Source organism: Euprymna scolopes, chromosome 2 (genome assembly GCF_053919585.1).
Source record: "Euprymna scolopes isolate OS-2025 chromosome 2, ASM5391958v1, whole genome shotgun sequence".
NCBI lineage: Eukaryota > Metazoa > Mollusca > Cephalopoda > Sepiida > Sepiolidae > Euprymna > Euprymna scolopes.
In genome coordinates, this window is record NC_136483.1 from 165,932,526 (window position 1) to 165,945,342 (window position 12,817).

Genomic DNA, 12,817 nt, shown 5'->3' on the forward strand with positions numbered 1-12,817 from the left:
ACTGTTTACTGTTTATGCCCACTGATTTGGCATTTATAGATACTTAATTTGTGTTAATTTCTGGTGGCCTTACAAAGTCAAAAGGGACTTTATGACTGGGTTTAAATTCCCCTCTCTGAGTGGATTGGTTGGTTGTTTTTGTTTTACGGCATATCAACCCTTTTCGGTTTATTTAATGCTGAATTCAAAGATTTTGAAGAAAAATTTTTTAATAGAATATATTTGTTGTTTTCAAGTCGGTTTCTATTTAACCCATAGTTGGGACCCTAACAGGTACTACCACTCCGGGTCAGAGTGGACCTGGGAGCAATGGCAATTAAAGGGTGGCTCCACACTCCCCAAAGCCCGCAAGCTGGGGCATCACCACTGGATATAGTTTTAGGTCCTATCCAGGACCTCTCTGAGTGGAAGTAATTATCATTTCCTACACTAATGATTGCATAAGCATGAAACATTAGTATCTGCAGGTATCAAAAATAATTGTTAATATTTTTTAAATATTATATATATATATATATATATATATTTCAGTTCAAGCATGCAATAAGTTGGTCAAGATTGCTTGCAGCAAAAAGGTTCACTTACCTGGCAGTTGTACCTTGTAGATGGAATGACTCCGGTGTGCTCTCGGTCCATTCCTTTCACACCAAAACAAAATGTTAAAGTCTGCTAGCAAACAGACATTAGTGAGAACAATCGACTGAGATGGTGGCACATCTATTACGCAGTCACTGGGGGCGAGCAACCTTACCCCAGTCGCCTGGATACCCAACAGGTAGCTGCATTTCCATGCATAGTTCTTTAGGCCCAATTGCCAGCACTGCACTGATCCACTACTTTGAATCTAAGGTGAGAAAAATATGTTAACGTTCGACAGTTTTAAAAATGTATTATTTGGGCTATAGTTCTTATCTTGAGTGTTATTTTCACGCTTTGGCTGATGTAAACTACGACCTTCTTCATGTCTCCTATCGAACTTGGGAAGAAGGTCGAAAGTTATATCAGCAAAAACATTGTGGAACTAACACTCAAGATGAGAACAGTAATGATACAAATTATCAATCTTCATCTAAAAAATTCAGAAACAGTTTTCAAATTTTTTTTAAATATTGGTACTTATGCACGTATTGCACTGTGCTGAAATAACATTATTTAGAAAACAATTTGTAACGTGGGAAGGGGAGGAAGTTTTGTAACTATTACGTACTTTCATCTAACAATTTCATAAAAGAAAAGTATTGTAAAACTTGAATTTAAATTGAAAATACAATTTAAAAAATAGCACGGTACAATAAGTGCATAAGCATTTAAATATCTTTTAAAAAACAGAATATTCTGAAAACCAACAATATACTTAAATTTGAAAATTTTAGAAGAACAGGTAATGCTGTATAATTTTTTACTAAATAAAAAATAATTTTTAAATATTTATTTTTGTTTTCTGAGACTTTTGGTGACATCCACCCTAATCATAGAAGATTTTGTTTTTTGTTTGTTTTGTTTTCCTTATTTTGTTGATGATGCTAAATCCAAGGATGGTAGCTTCTAGAAAAAAAAATTGTATGTTCAATTTTGTTAACGATTGTATTAAAGTCAAATCTAATGTATGCAATATGTTTGGTACAAAAAATTGAATTAGTTGCATTTTTTGAAAGCATTATTATATATGGTTAAATTTGAACATATTAGAAACCTAAGTAATTCTTATCAAATGAAATTATTATCTAAGAAGATGTCATTTCTTTAAATTTTTTTCCTCATTTTGTAGGTGTTGTTAAGGTTCAGGGGTAGTAGTCCCTAAAAAATTATTTTTTATTTTGATAAAAAATTAGACAACATAATTCGATTTTCTAAAATTTTCAAATTTAACCTTACAAAATAATGCTTTCAAAAGGTTGTGACTAACACCTTGTAACAATGTGGTATGTTTAGGCATAATTGTTGTATACAATTAGGAAATAAATATGTTCTCTAAACTTAAATTACTCGTATTTCTAAATTTTTAAGACGAGGATTGATTATTTGGATCCTTCAGACTACTGTTCTCATCGAGTGTCATCTTCATATTTTGGTTGATGTTGAAGAAAGTCAGAGATCATATTGATCAAAACATTGTGAAAATAAAACTCACTATGAGAAAAATGGTACAAAAAATCCAAGAATTCTCCAAGTATATAGTTTCTATTAAAAATATCCACAAAAGCAATCAAACAATCAGTTTATTTTAAAACGTTTATTTCTTTGTCAGAATCAGTGATAAACCTTAGGCATATCGCAGAAGACTTGTATTCCAACCGATTACTGGGGAAGAGTGGAGCGATTAGTTCTGACATTTAGGACTTCTTCAACCACCTTGGTTTGATTGTTTTGTTTTACAGTATATCAAACGTTTTCAATTTATTTAATGTTGAATCTAATAATTTTGGAAAAAAGTTTTGTTTCAAGTTGTTTATATCTTCAAATGTTTATTCATTGTGTTTGGTTTGGTCGCTTTGTAAAGAGAAAAGGGAAAAAGGAAAAGTGAGGTGGGGGGGGCTGTTGGTTTTGTTTTAGTTTTGCAGAACGTAAATCTTATAAAAAGGAATAGAAAAACAAAAATCATCAATGTTAGGTGCATTTTATCTCAGGAAGCAAATATCTTCAAAAAGCCTAATCATGGTAGCACCAGAGATCTATTAATGACATCATTAATAATAATCATAAATTATCATAAATTGATTAGTTCTATAAGCACCTCTACATTACCATTATTTGAGTCAATGCCTTAAACCTGTATTTGACCAGTCAAGTCAACAAGATACCCGATAAAACGTTCTAATGTTCTGAATGTAGACATTTTAAAATTTGATGATTGAAAAAGATTTTCACCAATTTTTAAATTTAAATTTAGCATCAACATTTTGTCAAGTATTGAATATTTTCTATGCAAGTGAAACCTGGCCTTTGACAATGCAACCAGAGGGCAATGATTAGACAAATCTACAATGTGAAATCAAATAATGTGCCACAATAAAGTCACAAGATCTTGATACCGTTAAAAAAAAAATAAGAAAGAGCTTCATTGATATGTAGAACATTTTCACTGTGCTATCAATCCAGACTAATAGTATGGATTTAGTGAAGCCTATTCTAATATGGATATCCTAAAAATCATATACAATAGACAAGGCAGGTGAAACTAGGGCCAGGGCTTTACGTTGCAAGTGAAACAGTCACATTTGTGAGTGATTTTTCAAAGTAGCAACTAGAAATAATAAAATGCTTAGCTTTTAGCGATTGTATTTTTTTCACCGACAATTTTCCAAAGTTCACTACTGAGCGAAAAATGTCTTTTCAACTTTTATTTTTTTTTTTTAAATAAAACAAGCAAAGTCAAATTATTTAAACAATAAAAGTTTAATAGAACAATATACTCTTTTTTTTTTCTTTTAAACACAGGCTGTTTAAAAAAGCATCTGAAGAAATTTAAATGTTTATATCTTCAAGTCTCATAAACAACATAAAATTCAGTGCATATTTCAAATTACACTCATTAAAAAAAAAAAGTACAGAAAAATCTTTATGACATACGTACTCACGGAATGAAGATGTCGTATTTAAAAAAGTAATGTGGGTTTGACTAGTGAACGAAAATATTTAGTTGTCAAAGGTCAACTAAAGATAAAATTGTCCATAGAGCCCTGAGGGTGGTAGCGCTTGATATATCTAAAGCCTTTAACAAAGTCTGAAAATTAATTTGTATAGTATAGGACAAATACCTAATATCATCAGATCCTTTGTGACCAAACGGAATATCTAGGTTATCCTTAGTAGTTGTACATTGAAACAACATGATATTAATGTGAGTGTTCCCCAGGGATCAATTCTTGGGTTTTTTGTTTTTGAGTTTCATAAATAACCTCCCTGATGCAATTGTGTCTGGGATGAGAGTATATTCTTAAAATGTGAGCAAAATGAATGCACGCATATCCAAGTCAATGGCTGAATCCTTATTAAATGATGTCTAGTCTGTAATAGAACGGATGGTAATGATAGCAAGAAAAAGTTCCTTTCCTTTAACAATTATCAGAAACCTTTTCAATCACCGATTGCCGTGGCTAATAGCACCTTAAATGAGAGTCTAACATTCAAACTCCTCGGTCTTTTACATTAACAGGTAAAAGGAATTAGAATGATTTTTACTTTTTCATGAAAATCACTCCATACAAGGCATGAAGCCACTTGGTGTAAGGAGCTAAAAAAATAATGCTTCAAGATCAAAAACTTGTCAGCAATAAGTGTTAAATGGAATAGACCCAGAAAACAGCAACTCTTCCCTCTTTGTCAGAAACATCACTCACAGAATGTGAGAACTAAAGGACAAAATAAGGAAAGCAAGAGTTACACAGCTGCTGGAATACATAGAAGATACTGCAAAGGTTGCTGTAAGGAAAGTGGGCTCCATCTATCATGCTAGAAAACTTTTCACACCTACCAGTATCTTATGTCTTTATAAGCTTACCTATTCGCCCATGTACGGAATATTGTTGTCACATCTGGGCTAATGCATCAATTGTTAGTCTTTTCCTGTTTAGACATGATCCAAGAAAGTGCCGCTAATCTAATAAGCCCAGCACTATCTACCAAGCTCCATTCCATAGCTGCATATGTAAGTTGCTATGAGTTTTACAAGTATTTCAATAGAATGTTCTATGACAAACCTGCTACACATGTGCCCCATAATGTAAATACCCCTGACCGATTTAACAAGCAGTAAAATCCCACCCCTTCACTGTCGAGGTCTCTAGATGCTGAAAGGCGTTCTACTCTCATAACTTCTTCTTTCGACCTGCTACTTTTGAAATTTCCCCCTTGCTTCCTGACTGTACCAAAAATGCAAAAATTTAAATGTAATGTGAACTAACATTTTGCTCCACAACTCCTCATTTAAATATGACCCGTTATTCACAATATTTTTTTATATTCCAATGACAATGTGTGAATATGAGTGAATAAACCTGAAGAAAAAACTATTTAAGGCTCCGGCTAACAAATGCCGTACCCTGTCAATCATAACGTCTAATCTGTTGCACCTGACAAATTGTAATATACACAACTTTAAAATGATATTCCTACACAGTAATATGCAGTATTATTGTTTCATAAAAAAATACTAACCACAAACAAATTGGTGACAATGGTCGAATCATCAGAAGCAGAAGAGATGATAACATCAAGGACTGTCTGTTCCAGCTGAATGCTCAATGACCAATGAGAGCTCGACTGGAAAAAAAGAATTTTAAAATAGACATCAACAAAAGTTATTAGTGTTGGTTAAATTAATTATGTTAGGTTAATTAACAACCTTAGTTAATTGTGAATAAAATGAATGTACCTTTTTGATTTTTAAATAACTTCATTCGTAGAAGGTGTTCGAACATGTTTTCTTCCTCACATACACACACCCCGCATATACACATCCACATACACACACATGCATGCTCGTGCGCGCAAACATGCACACATTGGTGACGTCAGTTTCTTTTAAGTGAAATCAAGACATACGCAGTCAGAACACTGACCCCGGTATAAAAGTCAACAACAACGTTCAACTTCCTCTTTCTTCCCTTTTGCCTTGGTTCGTCAACCAGACAAGTTCGCGTCCACAGCTTGTGGCCTGAAGACACTTCCACGTGGACGATTGCTATCATGCACGCGCAGTTTTACTGAGGTCAACCCTCCCTCTCTTTCTTTTTCTACATGCTGGACTGTCATTTCTCTGTCCCCTACTTTAGTCCTCTTTTTCCACGCACGTAGTCGTCAACAACTGAAATGAACACATGTTTCACCTAAACCATTTATTTTCAACAGACAATAAACGACATGTTTATTTAATTCAGCAATTGAGTTTTTTTCCTTTCTTCCATTCATTTCATTATTTTCTTTTGTAGCGAGTTAGGATTATTATATCCTGGTCCGCAACAAACGATGGTGACCCCTTAATTTAAAATGAAATGAATGTGTTTGAACCAAACACGCGGTGTAAACTAAACTCTTCCACACAAATCCATGGCATGCACAAAAAATAATTTTTCTCTAAAAAACAAAAAAACAAAATGGAATTTCAACAGACGGACTCCTACAACGAAACCATGGCATTAAATATTCCACCCTTCAACCCGACAAATACAAAAATATGGTCTGTCCAGTTATAGGCCATATTTGACGCTAAACGGGTAACGTCACAATGAGCGCGTTATTGTTACCTAGTGGAAAAACTGCCGTTGGAGGAGGTAGAAGAAGTCACAGATTTTCTTGAAAATGTACCTGAGGAAAAACCGTACGACACGCTGAAGCAAGCAATCCTTCAACGAACCGGTGTTTCCAACGAAGCCATGCTTCGTAACTTATTCACACAAGTTGAGTTAGGAGACCGTATGCCTTCAACTACTTTGCCATATGAAAGCCTTACTGGGAGACAACAAAATGTTGGACAGCATCATGAGGAGTTTCTGGTTGGGTAAATTACCCCCAACTACCAAGCAAATCCTCGCTCCGATGTCGGAGGAGATGGCAACAGAAAAGCTCACCGACATAACTGACAGAATTCATAAAAGTTCCCGGAGCCAACAAGTATATGCCCACCAACGGCAACCTGACCAAAACCGAGACAAAGAATTAGCCAAATTAAAGCCTACGGTTGAAAAGCTTTCAAAGCAGCAAGCCGACGTACTTCAAACGTGTCGACATTATCCCAGAAACTACAACGACAAAGTTACAGGCAAAGAAATTTAAGCAGGAACCGGTCCACGTCACGAGATAGACAAGATGTTTGCTTCTACCACAGGAGATTCAGCGTCGATGCGAGAAAATACACTACACCCTGTGCATTCAAAAAACCAGTGCAGGGAAACGAACCTTCCAGCCAGTAACGATAACAACTGTAGCTGGAGCACAGAAAAAAGGTTGTCTGTTTTATATCTGTGACAAAATCCACGGATATAACTTTTTAATAGACACCAGAGCGGAAATCAGCGTCATACCGACACCGCATGGCCACCCAACAGGGACCCAATTTTTCAACCTACAAGCCGCCAATGATACAAAAATACCCACTTAACTTAAACCTGGGAATGTGATGGAATTTTTTCTGGAATTTCAACATAGCCAGCATGACCACTCCAATTTTGGGGGCAGACTTTTTAACCCATTTCAACCTGTCTGTCGACATGACTCTTCACACATTGACAGACAACAAAACGAAGATTTCGGTGAGAGGAACTACCTCAAAATTTTTAACCACCAGAATCAGCGCTGCCCTACCCGAAGATTTACACGTCCGCCAGTTACTCCAAAAATTTCCTCAACTTTCCCAGCCGTTTAAAAACACGGACGCCATCAAGCATAGCGCTAAGCACTATATCAAGACCACAGGACCGCCCGTCTATTCAACCCCCAGATGCTTGAAGATAATACGCCCCTCGAAAAGTGCTTGGTCATCATCACTCCACATGGTGCAGAAAACTGACAACACCACATGGCGCCGTGCGGAGATTTTAGACGCTTAAACACAGAAACAGTTCTGGGTAGATATCCCATCCTTCATATCCATGACTTCGCCAATGGACTCCAAGGCGCCACAATTTTCTCCAAACTGGACCTAGTAAAGGCATATTTTCAAATTCCAGTCGCAGAAGAAGACATTCATAAAACCGCACTAACCACACCATTTGGCCTTTACGAGTTCCTAAGGATGCCTTTCGGGCTTAGAAACGCCTGTCAAACTTTCCAACGTTTGATTGACAAAGTTTTCAGAGGTCTGCCGTTCATATTCGCATATGTGGACAACGTTTTAATCGCCAGCAGAAACCTTGAAGAACACCGGCTAGACCTGGAACAAACTTTCGAAAGACTGTCACATTTCGGTCTGAAACTAAACACCGATAAATGTGTTTTTGGCCACCAGGAAGTTCAATTTCTCGGACATTTAATCAACAAGGATGGAATCTCCCCTTTGCCTGAAAAAGTAAGTGCCATTTCAAATTTCCCTCTACCGACATCTGTCAGACAAGAGCACCATTTTGTAGGCATAATTAACTATTACCGACACTTTTTGCCTAACTGTTTCATTTTACTCGCACCTTTAACAGACTTGTTAAAAAAACAAACCAAAAACCAACAGTTAGTTTTGGAAGGACCTGTACTACAAGCCTTCGAACAATCGAAAACTGCTTTGGCAAACTTCACCAAACTTACATATATCCAAGATAGCAATACAACAGAACTTACACTTACGACGGATGCATCGGAAATAGCGTAGGAGCTGTCATTCACCAAATTTCTGACAACAAAATGACCCCTATTTCATTCTTCTCTGCCAAGTTAAACAAAGCACAGACTAAATATAGCACTTTCTCGAGAGAGTTACTTGCAATTTACCTTGCAATTAAGCACTTTAAACATCTCCTCGAAGGCAGAAAATTTTCCATTTATACGGATCATAAACCCCTAAAATTTGCTCTACAAACATATGTCGACAAATACAGTCCACGAGAAATTCGACATCTTGACTATATAGCTTAATAATCTACCGATATACGGTACGTAAAAGGACAAGAAAACGTTGTAGCTGACGCTTTATCTCGCGCAACAATTGCTTCTTTAAATTCCACTTCACTAAGTATGGAATTAATAGCAAAAGAGCAATTAGCCGATATCACGCTCCCAGCTATAATGGACAAAACTTCACTGAAGCTGAAAGAAATGCCGATACCGTTCGGAACAACAAATTTCTATTGCGATGTTTCACAAAAACACCCTCACCCTTATATTTCCCCCAGCCTCAGATGACAAGTTTTCCAGCACTTCCACAATTTGTCCCACCCAGGAAAACGCGCCATCGTGAAATTAATAGGGGAACGTTTTGTTTGTATGAATATGGACATCCGTAGTTGGACTAAACCTTGCATTCCTTGCCAAAAAAACAAAGTTCACAGGCACACAAAATCACCTTCAGGAACTTTCAGTGTACCAGATGCTAGGTTTACTCATGTTCATATCGACTTGGTTGGACCCTTGCCCACTTCAAAAGGACATACCCACATCCTTACTATAGTCGATAGATTCAGCAGATGGCCAACAGTAATACCAGTGAAAGACATATCAGCCGCAATAATAGCCAGAATGATTTTACAAGATTGGATAGCGATTTTCGGAGTGCCCTCCGTAATCACAACGGACAGGGGCTCACAATTTCAATCAACTCTTTTCGCTGAATTCAACCATTTGTTGGGAACAAAGCACATTAAAAGTACAGCCTACCACCATTGTGCAAATGGTATGGTGGAACAGTTGGCTATGAATGAAAACAAAGCGGACTGGTCAGACAATTTGCCACTCATTCTCCTAGAAATTCGCAACATTGTGAAGGAAGATTTGCAGAGCACATCTGCAGAATTAGTTTTCGGGTCAGTACTGATTTTACCGGGACAATTCTGTGAAAACAATACAGACATTTCCCCAATGACAACTTTTGTAACGGATTTAAAACATAAAATGTCATCATTAAAATTCACCTCAACCAAAAAGCCAGACACGAAAATTTTCATTCCAAGCGATATTCACACCTGTAAATACTTTTTTATCAGGAACGACAGAGTCAAAAAACCACTCTGTCCAAATTATTCCGGACCTTATCTAGTTCTCGACAGAAGTGAAGAGTACTTTACCATTTTAAAAAGAGAAAAAAAGACACTATAGCAATAGACAGACTTAAACCTGCATTCATAGACGAACAATTACACATTTCTTCTAGTCCAATACAAGAACATACACACTCAGAAACGGACAAAGAAATTACAAAAAACAACACACCATAAACAAAAGCAGGTTGAAAAGTTCATTGGCCAAAACATTTCAAACAATACATAACTTATTAAAAAAAAAAAAAGAAATATATACATAAAAAAAACAAAAACGAAATACGTTTCTCTTGTATATATATATATATATATATATTTTTTCTCCTCAGGAGGGGGAGTCTTGTTTGAACATGTTTTTTTTCTCACATACACACATGCATGTACATACACATCCACATACAAACACATGTGCACGCAAACATGCACACATTAGTGACGTCAGTTTCTTTTAAGTGAAATCCAGACATGCGCAGTCAGAACACTGACCCGGTATAAAAGTCAACAACAACGTTCAACTTCCTCTTTCTTCCCTTTTGCCTTGGTTCATCAACCAGACAAGTTTGCGTCCACAGCTTGTGACCTGAAGACACTTCCACATGGCTGACTGTTATCATGCACGTGCGGCTTTACTGATGTCAACCCTCTCTCTCTTTCTTTCTTTCTTTTTCTACATGCTGGACTGCCATTTCTCTTTCCCCTACTTTATTCCTCTTTTTCTATGCGCATAGTCGTCAACAACTGAACTGAGCACATGTTCCACCTGAACCATTTATTTTCAACGGAAAATAAATGACATGATTATTTTATTCAGCATTTGAGTTTTGTTTCCTTCCTTCCATTCATTTCATTATTTTCTTTTGTAGCGAGTTAGGATTATTATATCCTGGTCCGCAACAAAGGTATATCTTGACGATGAGAAAGAAACAAATAAATTAACAACGTAACATTTTATTAGTACACAGGAGATGCATAGAAAGACGCGTCTATTTATTTATATGTTTACATGAAGAAGGCTATACACCAAAGAGAAAGAAAAACTGCATACATGTCCTTTATATATAAAAAGTCAATCGAAGAGAGATAACCCGGTCACCCAATTTTAAAATACATGTCACCTCTTAACAAAGGGAGACGACTCCAAGCTGCTTATATAACTGATAAATAACAGTCAAAAACAGACAACTTTTCATTATTTAAAAATCCACTAGCATTGATATTTTTAAACATTCTCGAAAACAGAATAACTCTCTCAATGGTGTACTAAATTATCATTCAAAATACCTACTTACATTTGACCCCCTCCCAGACTTTAAACAGCATACTGGCACCCATGGGTGATTCGTATGACTGCATTAGCTTATTGTCACAATTACATACATTCAATTGTGATGTGGATTGATGAGTTAAATATACCAGGGTTGTTCCAAAAGTAAAGCCTCCTATTTTTTTTTAAAAACTTGAAGAGCTATGAAGACGGAAAAGTAATACCGTTAAAAGAAGCGACCTTTTGTGCTTCAAAATTTATTTTTCTACATATAGGCTATGGGCCCGAAGGTCAAAATACCTCTAGATTTTAGATTTTGTGACCTTGGTTGGGGGGTAGAAGAAAAAATGGTGATAAATGAATGCCAATAACTTCCTGAACATCATATTCTTTTTCACAAGTATAAATGATGCGCATTCGCAAGAATGGCAGCCATATTTAAAGATGGCCAACAATCATTCAAATGCAACAAAATAACTTACTTAAACCCTAGTAGCACCGAAACTAATAAACATACAAGCATTTAGTTAATACAGTTTATTCTCAATTAAATTCTTCATTATTTATTATTTATATTTATTTTATTTTATTAACTAATACACCAAAATCTTACGTGTGAAAAATCTTCCGTTTCTTAAGATTTTATACACATCATATCCAAAAATAATCCCCATCTCTTTTACATCTCATTAAAAGTGATAATTTTCGCCTTCGGCCGACAGCCTAAAAAGTCACCACCATCCTCAATGCACTTTTACCAGGAATTCAATGATACATATTTGTTTCTGATGCACATGCATGACAGGAATTGCTTTCTTATAGTTTCATACCATCAATATCTGCAACAGAGAGATAAAACATTCAAGTCAAGAATGCATAAGTTCAGTCATCATGACAATGCAATTTGCAATCCCCTCTGATCCATTCGGGCAGAATAAAAAAAAAAATAAGCGGCATTACTTTAGCATTATAAGCGTATGCTGTATTTTTGTGGACACCAGCAATATTACATACCTAATGTGTTCAACAAGTCATATCTTTTTTATTTGCGGGTCAATTTTTAAAATATTTACATTGATGGAAAGAGAATAAAATAAGCATTCTAATGATGTTAATTTATTTTCTTTTATGTGTTCAATGTTTTTATGCTCCAAGTTAAAAATGAAAAAACGGCAAAAAAAATGACGACACAAAAAGGGAAACTGTTTTTTCAATGTTTACATTTTATAGGTTACGTTTGGATACATATGTGAGGGTTAAATTTGATTGAATATGGCTGAAATTTTACAGGCTATATAAACATAAGAGTCCATCTCTACTGGACTTTTATATTTTTATATAGGAAGCAAAGTTACGACCGAGCAAAGTTGAAGAATATTTCAAAATTGATAAGATAAATTGGCATATATCATCCATTTTCGTATAAATAATAGTTTCAGAATTATTTTCATGTATAATATGTAAATATTTGATAATTATTAATTGTGCGGAAATTTCTTTAAAATGTTATCTTTTAAAGAAATTCAAATCCACTTAACAGGGAAAAACGGCTCACTATACGCCAATGCGCTGACCAGCGCTCAGCTGACTAAAGTCAGCCCATTAACGAGTTTTGTTTGTATTCTCTCAAAATGAAAGTAGAAAAATCAGTTTCATTTTTTATTCTGAGTTTGTCAATTTAAAAAATTATTTTCAAGTTTTTCAAATTTGATTTTCAAACAATACTAGTTTGTTGTTTTTAACGCTTTTAGCACACATGCACTAAAAGCGTTAAAAAACAAAATGTACTAAGTACATGCGTTTCTGTTATCATGCTATTTATTACTTCTTGTACTTAAGGTAGAATTGTGGTTTTTAATAGTAAAAAAAAAAC

General features: G+C 35.3%; 1 protein-coding gene across 1 annotated transcript in view; it reads right to left on the reverse strand.

Annotated features, from left to right (window-relative positions):
* LOC145298611 (uncharacterized) overlaps nucleotides 1-12,817 on the reverse strand; it is a 114,885-nt gene that overhangs the window by 91,694 nt on the left and 10,374 nt on the right. The window contains exons 3-4 of the mRNA XM_080144332.1: nucleotides 5,158-5,262; nucleotides 586-844 (exon numbers count right to left, since the gene is read on the reverse strand). Coding sequence (XP_080000458.1) covers nucleotides 586-844; nucleotides 5,158-5,262 — 364 coding nt within the window. The remainder of the gene's footprint in view (nucleotides 1-585; nucleotides 845-5,157; nucleotides 5,263-12,817) is intronic.